This window comes from Liolophura sinensis, chromosome 6 (genome assembly GCF_032854445.1).
Source record: "Liolophura sinensis isolate JHLJ2023 chromosome 6, CUHK_Ljap_v2, whole genome shotgun sequence".
Classification (NCBI taxonomy): Eukaryota; Metazoa; Mollusca; class Polyplacophora; order Chitonida; family Chitonidae; genus Liolophura; species Liolophura sinensis.
Window position 1 is genome coordinate 34440470 of NC_088300.1, and position 21369 is coordinate 34461838.

The 21369-nt window shown below is 37.3% G+C and overlaps 1 protein-coding gene across 1 annotated transcript in view; it reads left to right on the plus strand.

Moving 5' to 3' along the window:
- The window catches only part of LOC135467907 (myotubularin-related protein 13-like), a 102845-nt gene that overhangs the window by 20864 nt on the left and 60612 nt on the right, over positions 1–21369 (plus strand). The window contains 2 exon segments of the mRNA XM_064745830.1: positions 8510–8601; positions 9606–9863. Of these exon segments, the coding sequence (XP_064601900.1) occupies positions 8510–8601; positions 9606–9863 (350 nt within the window).

Genomic DNA, 21369 nt, shown 5'->3' on the forward strand with positions numbered 1-21369 from the left:
TATTGATGTTGGGCATTGGACATTACTGAAGATCAAACATCTGGTGTGCACTAGGGCACATTGTATTTGTCTGTGCCATCAACCTATCGAACATATGTGAAAGGAAATCTTGAGAAATCCATTGGAATGGCATGGATGCATTTATCCCAATTCTCCAGGGGCTGGTCAGGCAATTGCTTTAAGTGGTTTTGTCCTCTCCTTACTATTATAAAACCCTCACAGCCTGTTTGGCCATGTGCTACATTTCCCCCATATGGCATCACTTGGGCATTCATCCATTCTGCAGGTTCGTCTGGTACAAGTGGCTTTCCAGGGTTTCTACTGGATGGTAGTCCCAGAAGTAGATATATCTGTACATGTACATCTTTGTATTATCTATGCTTAAAATTAAAAAAATGTGTATTTCTGTTTGTTTTGTTATGAGCATGTACATGTGTACATGTAAAGTATACAAGTACATGTAGAGTGCTTAAGACAAAAATAATGGCAGGCCTACATCTATAAAGATGGCTGTTTTCTATTTCTATTTCTTTTGATGACATACACATGTACATGTGATTGCATTTTGTACTAGAGTGTAGACGCAAAGTTACTTGGTCTTCTGATATTAAAAACCCAACTCGGTGCCTATAGTGTGATTTTTTAGATGACATGTAATGCGGTAAGAATTGAAATAATGTGCATAACTGGACATTTTTTTTGCTCTAAAAAGCTTTGCCAATGCCTGGTCTCTTAATGCTTTTTTTACCCAAGAGGATTATGCAAGATCAAGATTTGGCATGGCTTGATGCATCAGGGCACTTTAATGGGGAACATTTTGCTACAGAAGACAAAGTGCTCCTTATAGCTTTTACATCGTTTCAGGTAGAACTCCATAGTTTAATGACATACATGTACATATACATGTACATGTAGATGACAGGATTCGATGGCTGTCCTTATCTTTACCAACAGGCCTTTGCCACCGAAGTGTTATTATGTGCATGTGTTGTCTGAAACACAGATCAAAAATAGAAACTCAAAGAGAGTAATTGTTGATCATGCACATTTCCATGAGAATTTAAACATTTCCCAGAGATTTAAAGATGAGTTGAGAAAAAACGAAGGACTGTAAAAGTTTGTAGTTTGACCCTTGTTGTGCTTCTCGTGATAGCTTCAAAATAGGCTTTGCAAAAACTTTTCTTCTGTAAATGAGTGTGAATAGACCTTATTCCTCTATTTGAATGCCAGTGCTTAATGGTCTGTTTAGAGCTACTATTGACTTGGGGGGAAAGCCACTTATCAGCACCATCTTTAAGCACTGCTTCATTGATACTGATTCCTAAAGATCATGGTAAATCAGTGAGAATGGTCTAGAGCTTTCAGTGGGTACATGTTCGTGTTGAACCGTGTTTAGACTTACGCCCACCACCCACAAAGATCGATGTTAGGGATCAAGGTGAGCAGCTCTCGTCTGTGATCAAATGCTGAAACAGTGTGTATCAAATCACTTGATCATTCAGCGAAACACACATCTCTGTGTCACAGTCTACCTGTACATGTATACCAGTACTTTAATTGATTTTACAGGCTACGAGGACATATTAGGTTGAGTGTTTACCTTGTAAACTGTAGGCTTGGGGTTTGGTCCTCTGTGCATTCATTCCAAAGGTTTTAAAATTGTCAACATTGTTGCTGACTCACAGTACTGGTCGACCTAGTGTCAGTATAATGTGAGTGTATGGGTTGTGGTGTCAGCATCATATCATTGCTCCAGTGAGGCAGCACTACAACTGACTTAGCATTTTACCTGCTGCAAGGAGACACATTGTGACATGGTTAAAATAGTGTGTAAATCCCACAGTTATTATACCCCAGTCGAATGAACAAAGCTTAAATAGATTTGGTGCCATATTTATGGAGAAAAATTCTTGATTGTAGCATTGAAAAACAATCACTAAATAAATTGCATGTACTTCAGTTGAAATGTGGTACACCAACATATTAAAGGGTGATTTGTGGGGTGGGAATTTGGAGTGAGGGGTGGGGATTTGAATTGAAAAAGGTATGCATGTTTGTACATGGACACCTGAGTGTATATATGTATATACAGCTAGAGATACTGTATTCTACATTTCAATTAAACTCTTACCCTCTGCACAAAAAGAAAGGAGAGTAGAGTATGTTGTTTAGAGAAGAGAATTTGTGCAGGTGTACACAGTGAGAAGTTTTCTGTTTGATGTGGAAACAGTCCAGACGCCACAGGTGCTTGCTGGTGTGATTGAATCGGGATAGGGGCTAAATAAAGCTGTGGAACCATTTGGCTGACCGAGCTTTGCTTGGCACAACTTCTAAATGTGAGAGGTGGAATACCTCACTAGTGTTCTGCTGATAAGCAAAATATGTAAACTGTAGATGGTTAGGTAGATATAGGAGACATACATGTATGGTACAGAGAATGGAGTATACATTTGCCTGTCTGCTAAGACATTCTGTCAAGTCAGATGGTATGGTGGTATGGTAACTGACAGGTGAACAGAGCAACTTCAGGAAGGTGTGTTGGGAAATATGTGTGTGTGGTAGATTGTACTGTGCCTGTAAGGTTCACCTGGAATTAGTGCCTATTTACGTGCTTGTAGAATGCTGTCAACTTTCATTTACATTATACTACATTGTACTGTTACCTCTATGTGAAACTGTACATGTGCATATATGCGTACTGTGTTTCACCTAAACATTGGTATGTAGAGTGTATATCAGAAGCCTATAATGCTCTGCATGTAGCTTAAGTCAAATGATATTTTGATGCAAACATTTATGTTTTTCTTTTTTCCAAAATTACATACTGGACATTTTGAAATTTTGATATCAGTATAAAATTTTTGAAGATAAGATATAAACACCTGATCACTTTAATCCTTTTAAATATGTACACATACCATAAATACACCCAGATCTATAAACTGTACTTATATATTTGTCCATGTATAAGCAGCTTTGCGAAAACCCCTCTTGTGTACAGTATGATTTTTACATGCTATATTAAAACGTGAACATCACATTTTATACACTGTGAACAACCCAGATTTTGACCTCCTTTTGCACCCATATATTTACACTCTACATGTATACGAGCGCACAAGTATGTTTAGATGGGACTAAACACTGTATTGAACAGCCAGTCTGTAAACCAAATTAACTCTGTGCACTGATTGTGTGTACTTGGTGGCACCCCTGGCACCAGTATTGAAGTCCTTAAGCATACCCTTGGGTGTACTCTGGCCTGTAGGGTAGTAGCAGTCAGTATGGCTGCACTGGCACCCCTCCAGCTGTAGTGTTAAGTATACCAGAGCTGTTAGTCTGTCTACAATCATGTACATGTACACACCAATGCACATGGATAAGAGTCCAGGAATAGCTAGCTTGCAAATTTGGAACATCAATCAGGAATTTTACCAACTGCTGCCCGCCAGAGCCACATATGGTGTATGTGGCTCTGTACACTGTAATTAAATGTACACCTACATCTAGATGAACATCACTGTGAGTTGGTACCTACATGTACATGTACATATAGTGTCTACATAATGTATGCAATAGGCATTACCAGCGCGGGAATAGCCACCAAATTTGGTATACATGTAGTAATTAGAGACTTGACCAACTGCTACAAAGATAAATGTGTATGTTCGTGCAGTACAGTATGTATGGTAAATTCACACACAAGTTTGCACCACTGTGTGATCCAGGTATTAAGTAGTGTGAACATGTGTATATATTTGTATATACACACAGACAACTCCAGAAAAGTAAAATGTCAATAAAGCCTTAAGGTGTACATTTTGGTACATAGACTTAATACATTTGATTGGTGTTTAATGCCATACTCAAGAATATTTCACTTATACGACAGGGGTAAGCGTTATGGTGGTTGGAAACCGGGCAGAGCCCAGGGGCGCACTCACAGCGACCGCATTGGTGAGAGGCTCCTGGGTCATTATGCTGCGCTAGCACACTAACCAACCGAGCCATGGAGGCCCCTTTTACATGGGGTAGCATATAAACAAATAATTCTCTGATAAAAGTTATTTGGATAACAGTAACATTATGCAATTGCTTGTAAGAACCTTGCAGAGGAGTTTGGTTACTATTTTGCATGCAGTTTAGTAAAGTACAGTACATTTGGAGGAATGCTGGACCTACTATTAACCTATTATTTTGTTAATGCAATTTTGTTAATAATAACTATGCAGTTTAGTTAAGTACAGCAAGTTTGGAGGAATGCTGGAGAATGTATGTTAACTTCAAGACATACCTGTACATGTGTATCCTTGCAACATGAGACTCTTCGAGCTCGGCTGCTGCGACAGGCCAAGCTCAGACAACTCTAGCTGAGGCATCATTGCAGATCACACACTTGGTATGATAATCTCTATGTATATCACACCATGTGTATGTGAATTTAAAGGTAAAATAAAAAAATAAAAAATACTAACATGTGCTGATGCACATCCACATGGTCTTGCAATGTAAGCATATTACTATGTTGGAACTGATAAACGGATACATGTATGGTATACATTTACACATGTATGATTTACTTACCAAGTGTATGTACGTAAACGTGTAAACAGAGCGTTACACTCATGATGTACAGTACATGTACATAACTCCATTCACACCTCGCATCTCTGCAACTGCTGAACATTATGGCAATATTTAGTGCAGAAATTGTGATTTCAGTTGGCAGTATTGGATAATATACATGCACATAGATGTAGGCCTACACAGTGTAATATGTACGGTTTTGGGCCATTTCCATAGATATACATGATTTACATGGGAGTCTCTTGATGTTCCAGTATTTATGCACCGTCTGTGTGTGTTACAATTGGATATACAAGGATATGCATGTATAACCTGAACTAGGCAAAGTGAAGTGATACAATCATTTGCAGAGTATGTGTTTAAATTATTGGTACATGTAGATGGACAGGTAGGGGATGTGATACGGGACCAGTGGCAAAGGTGAATTTATTGGGAGTAGAAATGACATAACATGTCTGTATTACTGTGCAATCGCACTATACATGTACATATGCCTGTATGAGTGTTGGAATTGGTCAGTCCTACAAGTAGGCTTGACCCAGTTTTACACAATTACTGACATGTATGTATTCATGATGAGTGTTGGAATTGGTCAGTCCCAAATGTAGGCTTGACCCAGTTTTACACAACTACTAACATGTATGTGTTCATGATGAGTGTTGGAATTGGTCAGTCCTACAAGTAGGCTTGACCCAGTTTTACACAACTACTTACATGTATGTATTCATGATGAGTGTTGGAATTGGTCAGTCCCAAATGTAGGCTTGACCCAGTTTTACACAACTACTTACATGTATGTATTCATGATGAGTGTTGGAATTGGTCAGTCCTACAAGTAGGCTTGACCCAGTTTTACACAACTACTTACATGTATGTATTCATGATGAGTGTTGGAATTGGTCAGTCCCAAATGTAGGCTTGACCCAGTTTTACACAACTACTTACATGTATGTATTCATGATGAGTGTTGGAATTGGTCAGTCCTACAAGTAGGCTTGACCCAGTTTTACACAACTACTTACATGTATGTATTCATGATGAGTGTTGGAATTGGTCAGTCCTACATTTAGGCTTGACCCAGTTTAACACAACTACTTACATGTATGTATTCATGATGAGTGTTGGAATTGGTCAGTCCTACATGTAGGCTTGACCCAGTTTTACACTACTTACATGTATGTATTCATGATGAGTGTTGGAATTGGTCAGTCCCAAATGTAGGCTTGACCCAGTTTTACACAACTACTTACATGTATGTATTCATGATGAGTGTTGGAATTGGTCAGTCCCAAATGTAGGCTTGACCCAGTTTTACACAACTACTTACATGTATGTATTCATGATGAGTGTTGGAATTGGTCAGTCCTACAAGTAGGCTTGACCCAGTTTTACATAACTACTTACATGTATGTATTCATGATGAGTGTTGGAATTGGTCAGTCCCAAATGTAGGCTTGACCCAGTTTTACACAACTACTTACATGTATGTATTCATGATGAGTGTTGGAATTGGTCAGTCCCAAATGTAGGCTTGACCCAGTTTTACACAACTACTTACATGTATGTATTCATGATGAGTGTTGGAATTGGTCAGTCCTACAAGTAGGCTTGACCCAGTTTTACATAACTACTTACATGTATGTATTCATGATGAGTGTTGGAATTGGTCAGTCCTACAAGTAGGCTTGACCCAGTTTTACACAACTACTTACATGTATGTATTCATGATGAGTGTTGGAATTGGTCAGTCCTGTATGTAGGCTTGACCCAGTTTTACACAACTACTTACATGTATGTATTCATGATGAGTGTTGGAATTGGTCAGTCCTACATTTAGGCTTGACCCAGTTTAACACAACTACTTACATGTATGTATTCATGATGAGTGTTGGAATTGGTCAGTCCTACAAGTAGGCTTGACCCAGTTTTACACTACTTACATGTATGTATTCATGATGAGTGTTGGAATTGGTCAGTCCTGTATGTAGGCTTGACCCAGTTTTACACAACTACTTACATGTATGTATTCATGATGAGTGTTGGAATTGGTCAGTCCTACATGTAGGCTTGGCCCAGTTTTACACAACTACTTACATTTATGTATTAAAAAAGTTACATGTAGTAACTGGTCTTACGAAACAAGGAAATGCGATTTATGAAAAAGCTGTTGTGTGAGAAAACATATTAAAGATGTTTTGTGAAAGTGCACCTGTGCTTCTATACTGGGCTTGCTTTTTCGTAGATTGCCGTTTCAGTATCACATGTACATTGAAAATGGCAATGGCATGGTTCTGCTGTATTTTCTTGACATTGCACATGTACATTTAAATGGTCATACATATACATTAATTAATTTAATGTCTAATTAAGTGTTTGCATATACATGAATGTACATGTGTTTCACTTTGTCTTAGGGATATGTCTCTATAAGAATCTGCTGAGATTTTAATTTCTTTATTTGCTCAGTGATACATGTACATGAACTACCGATGAACAACATGTATGGTGATGCATGTAATTGTATGCACTTATGCTAACTTGCATGAAAATAAAGTAAAACTGAGAGTGTGTATATGTAGCGTATGCCTGTCCAATCCCATGCTTGTGTGTTCTCTTGGGGAGGATTAAAATCAGCTGCTTGATGCAGCGTTCTAATCCGACAGTGTTCAGAGTCTAAATGGACTGGAATTTGGCTTCCTTAAGGCTTTTATTCCACAGATCAATAGTATTGGTAATTCTGTCTAGGCAAGGCCTCATTGGATCAGCCCACACGGGTATGTGTGTATATATTGGTGCTGTGATCCTAAAACATTTCATTAGTGTTCATGTACTTGATGCCAACTAGTAGTATAGAATCATGACAGAGAGGCCATTTGATAGGGCTAAACTCACCTATACTGGGTCAAGTGTACCCAATTAGCCAAGCCCCTAACACAATCATCAGCAAATAGGTTCCAGTTTCTCACAGCTGCTATCCTCATTATAGGGGTCATCACCTCAGCAGTGGCTTAATAGGATCAGCAGATCCTAATAACTGATGTCATCATTTGTCAGAGTGGCCCCATGATTTATATCATCTAGACCTATAAGTCACTGTAGTTATCCATGCTTACAGAGTTACTTGGATGTACATTTTGTCTGAGTATTGTAGGGCCATACATTAATTGGGCTATCTCGTAGTATGCATGTTTGTGTATATGCGCATAGCAAGAAGAAAAAGAACCCATACAAAAACCGTATGCACATACTGTCTTTCAGCTGTAGTTAAGCATTTTTCAGGAAATATTTTGCCCGATTCTCATCGATTCATCCACCTTGTATACGGCCACTCGAATGGTTTTTGTGAAGTACAGCTATATGATCAATTTTTTTTCAGAAAGATTGAAGTGTTGACATGAAAGGTATCATTTTAAGGCCTTTATGTGTTTCTGAAAGGGCATTTTTACATACCAACCATTAGGTAAAACACAGTTTTGCTTTTAAATAACTTTTCCTGACTGCTGGTGTCCAGGTGCAGTGTCTACTGTATATATGTGCACATCATCCATGTAGGTTACAATAAAAACTTCAGTACATGTACATTACAACTGATTCAGTCAAAGTGTTCTGAAGTACTGTCTAGGTTAAAACAGCCAATGTACATGTATACAGTTTATTTATAGTACACATTTCCTTGACATACTGATACACAATTGTTTACAAATAGCTGTATAACATCTTACTAGACTATGACATGTTTTCTTAATTAGTTATTACCTACCTTTTGAAATATTTACATAAATTATGTGTATATTTAACAGACATGTACATTTATATAACAAAATACTGGCATTGATAATTTGTGATAGAGTCCTAATCTAAAGAAAGGACATACTTGTATACATGGATTTACAATAATTCTTCACATTATTTTTGCTTGCAGGAAGCGGGACAGGCAAAAGTGTTGGAAAAATTATACAAAAGTTCCCAGAGAAAGACTGGCCAGATTGTTTGTTCACAGGGGGTATAGACCTGGTGAGTAGGGGAATACACATTCAAATTCAACAGTGAAAGGCAAATGAGAGCAGTGTTTTGTGTCAGTGAGCTTTGCCTACATTATGTAGTTGAATTACATGTACACCTACTTTGAGGTATGGATAATGCAAATGTACCTTTACCGGTTGGTGAAGGAACTTGGAATGCTGTGGGTTTAGTCCAAAAGTTGGTCAGATACTTGTTGATGTGAGAGCATGGGTTCCAGAAAACTGCATGTACAATGTACGCAGTTCATAGGAAAGGGCTCATCACAAAATATCAAGTGGACTCGGTACTATTTGCTACTTTCACAGGACTGTCAGTGGTTACATGTAACTTTACAGTACAGCATGGCTACCGCAGGGTAACCTTTGCAGTTTATATCTGCATAGCTGCGCATGTAGCACAATGCAGTAGGCATACCATGGAGTTTCCACATGGCACAGTACATTTAAATGGCACAGAACTGAAAGAATGTGATACTGATGTGAAATCACCCTAATTCTTCAAAATTTTTGCATATAACTTTTAGTGCAATTTATGTATCTTTTTAAATTTGATTTTGGAGACAAAACAACTTTGGTTGGGTTGGCCGGTTTCAGGGCTTTTCAAAAAGTCTAATTTTATCAATCTGACCAGAATAATGCCCTCAGAATATGCTTTAAGAAACACCCAGTAGAAAAAGTTGAAGAATTACTGTAGTATTGCAATGGTACTGGCTGTTGCCCTTGTTTTGACATATTTTTCGACAGCACTGCATGATCAAGGAACATACAGCCCTCTCAGGTCAATGTCTTGTCACATGTATGCAAAACAGCAACGAATAAGAGAAAAAAATAAACATTATACCAGTTCACAAAAGTTAAATTATCTTTATATTATAAATTTATATAATTATATTTATGTTTCTGGTAAAGTATCTGAAACTGGGAAGAAATTTGAAGAACAAAGCTTCTGAACAAAGCTTGATCATTTCGGAAATCATTTTCCGTTCTGGGTTTCAGTTCTGTCAGCCAACAGGATGGAGGCTATCTACAGACAGGCAGCAGCCCACATTTACTGTGGCCGTGCTGACAGACAGCGACGCCGATCGCCACTATTGTGCCTGTCTCACATTCCATGAGACCGTCGCCATGACACCAACCAAACCAGATGACAGTGATGGGGACGAACATGAGACGAACCTGGTTCACCACTCGCTCATGTTCGCTCCCAAAAGTCTCGTCCTCATCTCGCGCCTCGACTACTTTGAAACTTTCAGAGTGAGTAAAGTTTCTGTTTTGTTCAGTTTTATTTTGTTTAGAAGAAGATTTATTTATTTTGATCTTAAGCATCTGCATTTGGTAACCATGCAGATTTGGATAGCTATCTCAAGAGGATGTTATTTGTGGTTACGCACTGTATTACAATATTGATGTTGTCACATTTTCCTTTTGTGGTCCTACATTTTTATACCAGACATAAAACAAAATGCTTGCAAGTGGAGTGATTCAGCTGTAATAAAAGGTTGCCATGTTTATAAACAACAATATCAGTGGTTCACTATGTGTTACATGTGTCTCCAGCAGGGATAATGAGCACAGACTACATGTATATTTTCAAAATCTAATAAATTAGCCCGTCCGAAAAAAGGGACCAATAATTGTAATAATGTAAAATGTGAACACTGTTTCTAAGAAATGTCCTAGCCACAATCAAACAATCAAAAATTCAAATCTATTAACTGTTCCCTATGATATAATTAAGATGTACAGGATAGAGAGAAAAAACAGAGCAGGGACTGGTCACTTGTAACCAGAGAAATACAGCCTCTTGTAAATTTACCTCACTAAGAGATTTATTCTTACTGTTCATGCTTAACCGTAGCAAAAGCCAATTACAGCAACATGGCTTAAGCAGAACTCAGTTTAAAAAAACCCAAACAAAACAGTGATATTACTTGTAATTTATTAGATGTCACTGGTCGAGAATTACTTAAAATGCTGTGTTGTCATCACATTTAACATAGTAAAATGGCTTGTGGCTATCTATGTGTATGTACAGTACGCCTGGTAGAATTCTTTCTTCCGTATTTTGGAAGTCAAGTCAACTATTTCACTCATTCATATGAGGAAACGGCTCTGAATAGTTACTATTAAGGTACAGTGAGGTAACATTGGCAGGAAGTTAGTGGGTGTCAGTTCAGATCTAGTGAGCATCAAGTCAGTAAAGGAATCGACTATTGCATGTATATTGGACTGACCAGTGAGAAAGGTTCTTAACAATGAACTACTGAAATGGATGATTTGCAGGTGCAGTCATGTTAGAAATCTATTACAAAAAATTAGTGGTTAAGTGCAGAGAGGACTAAGAAATTCTTTTGTGCAACAGTGCAGCCAGTACAAGTCATGTATACCAGGCACGAGATTTGTCCTCTTTTTGGAGGAATTCCTCTTATTTCTACAAAAAAATACATCAGAAAAATGTTCAGAACTTAATTCAGAAATGCTAAAAATGACAAAATAATGAGTGTGATGTATAGTTTTCTCTTTTTCATCCTAGAGTCTGTCTGATCCCTGGTAACATGTATCTCATACAGTCACTTTCCAAAGACAGCTAGCATGTACATAGCAGCATGGGTTAACCTAGAAAACCAAAATTTACCTGAAGTTAAACACACATTCCTCTACACACGGTAATCTCACTAAAACACCACCACAGTTGTTGTGGGTCGACCTGGTTATCTGTCTGTGTGTCATATTAGAGTTGCCGTGAGCTGCACTATTACCGAGTTGTGCGAGGAATTTGCTTGTGTAAACTCAATCTGCGTTGCGTAATTGGTCGCCCACAGGCTCGGAGGATTGCTGCTCTTGCTTGGTATCTGTCATCACGAATGCAGCAGAAATTAGGGTTACACGGCGAGTGACAGAGTTCTTGAGCTTGTCAGGGATAACAAGGCCCAATTTCAATAATCCCCTAATTTAACTGTCAGTTTTGCCAAGCATGCCAGGCACCCCCTGTTAGGGCTAGCTACACATAACACCTGGTTGATACCACCTGACCTCCACACACGTTTGGTATGACATCATCGTCAGTGTGGCTTGGAATTGAAATTTTCTGCTTTTTGTATAGTACTACTGGATTGTAACTAGTGTACTCTAGTGTTTGTTGTTACACTCTATGTCAGGTGTACTCTAGCATTTATTGTTACACTCTACATGTATGTCAGCACTTTAAAATGAAAAAAGAATGCCTGTACATAACAAAAGAATTTGTGTTATGTACAGGCATCATGATGGAAAATGTATGATTCACAGTTTTTTGTGGACACATTGGTATATTCAAATAAGTACCAGAGCAAATACATTATTGAAATTAGTCTTGTGTCTGAGATATTATGTAGAAGTCTTTGTTTTAAGTATAAGATCCTCCAATTGAAGTCTATTATGTAATCATTTAAACAGTTGGACATTGTAATTATGTGATTTGTAAGATGTTTTAGAAGCATTTCATGTACTTTCTGGTGTCACCTGTATGCATTGTAAACAGATAGATGTATCCTACGGAAACAGGTGACCAGAAAATTAGTGTCAACAAAAGTTGCCTAACGAGTCACATGATGCATTAGGATATTTTATCTTAGCCGGCAAAAAGAGTTGAATGTCAGAACTCCCCTATTGGCTGAGACCACTAGTAAGGTCCAAATCAATTACGGCAAATGACATCTGATAATTTAATGACTTTTACATGTTAAATACCAACTTCACAATCACACATTACATACATGTGCAGTGATAAGATTTTCAGTTTGCTTACCAAATTACATATGGACATTGCAGCCATGATAACATTTAAATGTGGCACTGTTAAACTTTGCTTGGGGGAAAAGAATCACACGTTTTCATTGGCACATTGTATTCTGGATGTGATAACATTTAAATGTGGCACAGTTAAACTTTGCTTGGGGGAAAAGAATCACACGTTTTCATTGGCACATTGTATTCTGGATGTGATAACATTTAAATGTGGCACAGTTAAACTTTGCTTGGGGGAAAAGAATCACACGTTTTCATTGGCACAATGTATTCTGGATGTGATAACATTTAAATGTGGCACTGTTAAACTTTGCTTGGGGGAAAAGAATCACACGTTTTCATTGGCACAATGTATTCTGGATGTGATAACATTTAAATGTGGCACTGTTAAACTTTGCTTGGGGGAAAAGAATCACACGTTTTCATTGGCACATTGTACTCTGGATGCACAGGTTTTTGACACTGTACTTGCACGCAGCTCAAGTACAAGTATTTGGTTCATTCACTTTGCACATGGTAATTAGTGTTGTTGTAATGGACATGTGCATACATGTACATGTATGCTGTTGATTTTGATTGGATTCTGGCACACAAAATACATGTATGTTTGTGATGTACATGTACTTAAATGTGGCCCATTTCAGAAAAAACAAAATGTTGCAGTCTTCTTTGTGTATCTACATGTACCTGTTGACATGTTTGTATTGACAAGCAGATGTTCTCCCGGGGCATACTTGTACTTGTCTCTGTTCTTTGTCTGGATTAATTTCAGGCAAATTAATTATATATGGGGTAATATGTGCACCATTTCTAAAGACCTGTACTGAGGAGTACTTTAAATTGATATTTTTTAATCTTTTTTTTTTAATTTGCATGATCTGTTATTTCTTGCCAAATAGTTAATCTGTAGTAGGTCACTAGATTTAATTTGCCTTAACTGTGTTTCTCACTAATCACAAACAAATAATGTTTTCTCTTTTAAGTGGAAATACAGTATAGAACATGTTTTTACCCGATAAGCCTGGATATTTCAATAGACTATGAAAGAAGGTTGGCATAAAATGTCAGTAGTGCAGATTAAGTCAAATGGACATACAGACATTTATTCTTATATATATGTAGTAAATGCGGTTTCAATTTTTTCATGTGATTGATATGGATTCAATACAAAATCACAACAATTAACTAGAAACAAGCTTAGATTGAGTTTTCATTATTAAAAGATAAGCTAACAGTTGGCTTGGTTTTCAGATTAAACTGTGTTTAAATGACAAAAAAAAAAAAAAACATCGATCTTGGATTTACATGCATAAGGATAGTTAATTTACACTGTCAGTGCTTTGACATAATGTCGAGCCGGTTAGATGTACATGTAAAGGTATGGACAGGCTGTTGTATTGAGCAACTGACTCTGTGTGACCCCTGGCATTCTAACTGGGCAGCAAAGAGGCAGTAGTCAGTGGGGCAGGGAGAGGTGAGGGGGGGGGGGGGGAATTGTGGTAGAAAACACAACTGTGATGGTCAGGTTAACCCTGATGCCACATCTTTGTGTTGTAATTGGATAATGGGCATCATGCTGGCGGTCACCTTGGAAACGGTACGTCAAACGCCAGTGGGACTTGGTGCAGCGATCTGATGCATCCAGGAGCAAAGCGTTCCTCTTGCATCTAGATCTCGTCAGTCAGAGTAGTGTACAAGGCTTTTTGGCACTTGGTCAGCTCATTAGGTTTTGACGTCAGACAACAGAGAAGCTTTTCCCCAAAAAAAACTGTGCTCACGTAACTTGTACAAATTACATACAACCAAAAAGTCTGTAAGGAGAATGTATGACAATTTGTTCTTAAATACACCTCTCCTTCATTTAATACAAGGCTATCTTTTGGGGACATATCTGCCTCCACTAACAGGGGTTTTAAGTCATGAACATTGAAGGAAGTTTTCATTATCCACTTTCAAGCTGCACAGTGCCATTGCCATGTATAGTGTAGGAATGGACACAGTTTGATTATGGATGTTAATTCTTTATTGTAAGCCAAATCAGTATGATACCCTTGCTTTCAGTGAATACATGTAATTACATGATAATCAGGTCTCTGAGTGCAAGGAATCTGAAGCCTAGATTGTTTTTTCACTGAGTCTGTATATATACAGGTTGGAGGACATATTTGTGACTTTGTTATATATTGAATCACTTGAGGTTATGAAGTGTGTTACAGCTGAGGGAAAGATGTATGTTTATAGCACAGCGTGTACATGTATACTGGCTTACAAGTGCACGCTGTAATTGTCACACAGCTGTTGATTCCTCAGGCAATCATTAACAATAGTGAAATAGCCTTCGGTACTGCCTTAAAAAATAAGGCCATATTGACCAGATACATGAATATCCTGAAGTTTTGGTAGGGAGCAAATGCACAAAGTTTCTTTTTCTTTCTGTCTTTTTTTTTTTCCCTCCTCTGCACAGACATCTTTTAAGAGTAGGCATTCTTTGTTGTAAACTTTTTAATAGTGGATTACTAATTGTTTTACAAAGAGCTTGGCTTGTGATAGTCAAGTGCTCAGAGTCATCAGAGAGATCATATATTCGAGCCAAACTGATGCCGAACTATCTGAAGAATAACAAGCGTATGTTCTCTGAATCTGTAGAATGTGTAGGTATAATGTTATAGCATAACGATAGCAAAGCGGAAGTAAGCCAAATGGAAGCAGGAATTTGTTGATTAAATCGGGGTGTGGGTTAGTTTTTATCAACCGACTTACCGCACAGCCGCTTATCATGGCTTGGAATTTGGAAATATATATAATGTTTGTATCTGATAATAGAAACACTTTTGGCTGTTGAAATGTGTATGCTGTAAACCCACACAGCAAAGACAGCAGGGTTTCAGGGTGGGAAGTTTTGGATTGCTTCCAAGTGTGTTATGTCTGTGGCTAATATAGTTTGCCAGTGGCTAAGGACGTTCATATGCTCCTGAACAAATCATTATGCTTTGATTTCACACATAATAGCATTTGATGATATGCCTTACATGATTGTTATTTTGATTTTTAGACGATGAAAAGCTACCAACTACTAATTCATGTTTATAATACCTCTGTCATACACGTGTATATATACAATGTACATATTTATGTATCTACAAGTACATCTATCTATCATTAACTCTAGAATTGCTCTATTATAACAGACCATATTCATCCAGGGGAAGTCATTCCTTTGTTGCAGTTTACCCTTGTTATGGTTTACCAAGTTTTGGCCATGCATCAATTCCCATTGCTTCCATAAACAAACCCTTAGTGCAGAACAACATGGGCAAGATGTCAGAATGATATTCTGGCTGAGGCTTCAAATTGTGCCTTTTACACTGTATAGATTTATGCAATATAGACCTCCAAGCTATCTGCGGCAGAAATGTATACTGTACCCTACTTGTACATGTAATTTACCTATCCATTCATTTAATTGTCCAGTTTTAAAAGTTCATATGTACATGTCGATCATCATCATGTACATCATCATCATCATCATTGTCATGGACATCATCTTCATCATGATGTACATCATGATGTACATCATCATCACCATGTACATGTAGTAGCTGACAGATTTTGACTTCATTTTAATAACTTTTTGGAAAAAGTACGAGCAACTTCAAGGATACAGTTATATCTCATATATTTTTTGATTTTGTTGTTCGTCAAAGGAAGTATTTATTGTCTATCATGAAAGATATTTTGTGTGAAGAAAGAATTATTTTATATATTTCATACAGTGCTAAAGTCTAGCAAACGGCATGCTTTTTAAGAGTGCTGCGCTTTGAACAAATTAACGGGTTAAAATGCCTTCTTAGAATGGCAGAAGCTTGAGTCCTTAACATAGTTGAGTAAGATATACATGAATACCTAATGTATGTTCACCTGTAATCCATGTTGCTTAATTATAGGGCATTTTGCATGTGACCCAGTACCTGTGAATTAAGTGCAATTGAGACGTGTGTTATCCCAGGCTGTAAAAAAATCCCATCTGGTTGGCACAGGTTTTGCCTTATTACTGAGAAGGCAGAAGTAAAGCCTCTAAAACTTTATTTTCTATATACAATGTACATGTCATACATACAGCCAGTTCTTTTTTATTTGAACAAGAAAAGTATACAACATGTGTATTTTTGCTGTTATGCCTTAGCGTAATTCTCATCCATTTTGATTACTGCATTTTGATAGGCTGATAACAGAAAGTAATTTGAGATTTGTTTCTCACCTAACCAATGATGTAAGTTTTCTAAATGCTTCACATCAAAAACTGCACACAATATTAATGGTTTCTGTTAAAGCCATTTCTGTTGTGCTTAGTATTACAAGTACTATGGAGTGTTTGGTGATAACTAAATGTAAAAGTAACTGTGGAAGTGCACATATTTTTGTTTCGGCACTTGGCAACATGCGTTTCTAGTTATACAATATTATACCCACTACATTGCCAGACAAGTCATCATAAACATGTGTTATTTTGATAACAGCACTAAGCTTGGCATGCATGCAATCAGGGTGGCTCAATGCTGCAAGGTTAACATTGCACATGTAAACATGGGATATACAGCCATATATGTGGGTCAGTCTTCAAACTTGGTTGTGTTTATATTAATTTCACACATTCCTGTTGCTGTCAAATCCCATATGGATGCATCACTTCTCAACGATAGAACATGGAGAAACTTTCATTTACTAACAGAATTTCTCATGAAGTTTGTCATTTTTCAAATGACACACTTTGCTCAATACTAATTGATTGATTCATGTTATAGTGCTACCCTTATTCTTCAACCTTTCAACCACCTCTGCACTATTTTGAAAATGTCTTGGAGAACTGGGATGTAGAAAGATAATTTGCGCAGTTTTATGAACTCTGCATCTTTAATGACGCAAACAAATCATTAGCATCATTTTCATGATAATTATGTGCATAAATTCCACTGAAAAAAGTGCTTGAGTTGTTGAAAAGGCTTAAGATTTCTTATCAGAAAACTTAAGTGTTGGTGCCGAGTGTGTCATTTTAAGGCCTTTATGAGCTTCTGAGTGTGCTGGTTTACACACTGAACTGATGGTGAAATACAGTGCTTTCCCAGTGTATCATGCAAATTCATTCCGCATTTTCCACACTTCATGAAAACTAGCCAATCTGAAGCTAAAATTCATTGACCGATTTAAGCTTTTGGTTACATTTACATGTACATGTAGCTGTCAACATGCCATTTGTTACTGTAGCAAGATAATAAAGATGCGGACTGTCAACAATAAGGTACAGTTGATGTTTACATGTATGTGCCATATAGTCTGGTCTAATGGCCATTGATTTTGGGGGTATTTACTCTAAATCTTTAACTGTACCATATGCAAAAGGTTAAGTTTGATAATACTACAACACACAAATAATAGAATTTGTGCAATTAAACTATCAAGTTGCATATGTTTAATACCTTCACAAGTATGTGCAAATAGATTAATTGGTCAGTTGTTAAATGCAATTTTCAGTTTTTAAACGATGAGTTTTATAGAGAGGTTAAAGGCTGATTGTATACAGTGATGTATGATACATATTTATGCAGAAGGAGGTCAATACTGTGTGACCTATTTACATGTACAAGTACTGTTAGCTGTACAGTTTGAATACAGCTACTGATATGACCGGATAATTATATACACCAGCATCTGTGTAATGAGGCATTTAGGATCAGGAATGTCAGATAGGGAAGCAATAAACTCAGTCCTTTGTAAGTTTAGTTAATGTGATGCCTCTTTATTTTTCATGTTCATAGTTACTGTGAAAAACTGAAATAAGTGAATTGTGCTTATATTTGCTATAGTATTGTCAATTCTGTAATAGCTCACTACAGTGGAAGTCTGACATGTACATGTACCGTTATAAATGTAGCTTCTTTTTAGGACATGAATACAAATATTACTGAACTCTGTTTTATATGGGAACGGGCTGTTGGTGAATTGTTAAGGTGCTTGCCCTTTAGTCACTAGGACACCTGAGGTGTGGGTTCAAATCTGGCCTTGAATTAGTAGATTCAAACAGTCTTGCTGTTCTTGAGGCCTGGATGAAAAGAAGTGGTTGATGGTTCTCTTGTTACCATTTTATGGTCTAACGTTTTTTTGAAGACCACAAGTTTGCCTTCCAAATACATGTATAGTGTGCACATCTGTTCATGACACGTTTGAAAAGTCTTTTGTAACTCACCAATTGTCGGTAGATTACATTTTGGTTTTCTGAAATTGTAATACTCACCTCCATCATATCATTGCAAAAAATTGTGTGGAACAACAATCAAAGAAGAGAAAAAAAATTCCATTTTAATGCTTTTGGGTCTTTCTTTAGGCTTATTTTAAATTATTATTCTGCATGCAGTCTATAAAGGTTGAACACATTAAGTAGCATTTGTAGATTCTCCTGGTATTCTTCGGCTGAATGGGGATGGCTCTAGCTTATATAAGATTGTACTTTACCGAGCTGTGGGACACAGGAAATTCTGTGGGTAGTATCAGGGGGGCTGTTACATCTGAAGTGTAACTTAATTCATGGGATGTTTCCTCAAGTTTTCCACAGCTGGTGTAAATAAATGGCCCAGTATCCCCTGAACCTGAGCATTGTTTAATACATGAGGGTGTGAAATACTATCCCTGTAGTAGAGTGCTACAGAGGCTGGAGCTCACAGGATGACTTGCCAGATTCTTGCCTTTGATAGTCGATATACATGTATACTTCTAGTGGTAGTTACTATATACATTGTAGTTCTTTGACCTTCCTTGTGCTACCATCACCACTGATACAATGTATATACTGTACCAATCCTTCATTTCTTTGGCTATCATGTAGCAATTTATTTGGGCTCAAATCTAGATCAAATTCTAGCCTTTGTCAATATATACATAAAGAAGTTCATTCACTGGAGGTGTTTTGTGGTGTTATTTTTGTATTTAACTGATTGAAGCTTTGCGCTCTCCCCAAGAGCACTGTATCTCACCTAATATTCAGCATTTATCAAGTGACACATTTTGCTGTAATGGTTTCCTCCAGCTGTAAACCTCTGTTATTAAGTAAGAGTTTGTTGTTGAAACACCAGCTACGTAAATAGATATAGACACATAAATAAGTGCAAAAATGTGTCTGACTATAATAATGGATGAGAAAGTAGCTTGCTGGCAGACATCTGGTACATTGTGTGGAGCACTGCATCCACACCTGTACAGAAGTAGACTCAGAAGCCTGGCTTTTCCCAGATTCATGTACATATGCTACTGTACACTACCCAGGTCTACTATAGTGTACATATACCAGTAACCAGACTCTCAGTGGTCTCCATAAATCATCCGGGCACCTGCAAATGCCACCAACAGACTTGTGTGTGATGGATGAATCCTGCACCAGGCATGTGTGGACTGGAAACATCGCTGTCTTATTACCTTGTGGGAATCAAGATGTCATGAAATCATGAAGTGCATCAGTATTGACAGTTTAATAAGTGTAAATTTAAGATAGGGTTGTTTGTTGGAAGTAATGATTCCACTTTCTTTGAGGTTAAGTGATGCGAAAATATCTGGTGATCATCCTCCTAACGCCATACATGTGATCATTTATTATTATTATTGCCCATTATTATATCCTTATGGCTGATCAACTCCTGACTCAAGATCCATTCTCAAATGCAATTACCCCTCCCCCCTCTTTCCTTTCCACAGCATTGATTATAACTTTCATCTCAATAGGAGGAATGAGTATCCCTCTGTCTCTACTAGTAGCATCACATTACAAACAACAGACAATATGTGTTTTAATCCTCTTAAACTTAATGAAGCTAATCAAAACAAAACTGCAGCAGATGACAGTGAATATGGAATGGATCACTGCACAAGTAGTCTGCTGCCTAATTGTCTTGTAGAATCTACTTTTAATCTATCCATTGCTTCTCTAGACCTGTTCTAAAATGACCGATGTGGTACTCTTTATTTAAATGCTCGAAGTCTCAAAAAGAATTACGATGACATAACTACATATGCAAATTATCTGAATTGTAATTTCTTTGTTCTCGGGTTTACAGAGAGCAGGTTGCGTATACTAATGTTATCTTTATTATGTGTTTGTATACGTATGTATTCTGACTGTTGGTGAATAAACAAACCAAGCAGTAAACAAAATGTATATGTTTGGTTTTGGTCACATTCTCCTTTTCTTTTGCTTTGTGTTGTCCAGTGCAACCTACAGAAGAGAGTGTTTGCAACAAACGCGAAACCGAAAATTGTTGCATTGGCAGTATGTTATAGTAAGTTAAAATGAAGTAAATTGATTTTATCATGGTTAAAATAATTTAGAAATAATTCCAGTTGATTGGCTATGAGATTGCTGAAATATGATGCATGCAAAACTCTGATCTGTTTCCAGACGAGCATGTATTACTGGTATTCACCTGAACTGTAAAACCACTTAATGTCAAGAAATCAAAAAAATGAAAAAAAAAAAAGAAAACCTAGTTCTAGCTTCAGACCTGGATAACACTTGATCTTCAGTCTGTAGATTGCAGGTGTACCTTATATGGCATCTCCTGAGAAGGGAAGAGAAAAAATGTCTCATGAACAGCTTGGGGACATAATGTGGAATGATGTGAAAATAAATGCGGTGTAGGAAATGAATGACTACTTCAGCAACCTGAACAGATTTTAAGCATTTTTTCCCCCGAGTGCAATTACACTGTTAGCATGAGGAATATTTCCATCATGTTCACCATCATTGCTGTTGGCATTGGATGAAGCCAACAATTTCATAGAGGAATTCTGATTTGTTTTTTTTTGTTTTTTTTTTTTCAGGGTAAAAGTGATGTTTATGGGAGTACAATTTGGACTGTCATTGGAGCAGAAACATGTCCAAAATTGTTTGTCTAGTGCTCATTTATCTGTGACTTTTTACACCACATTACAT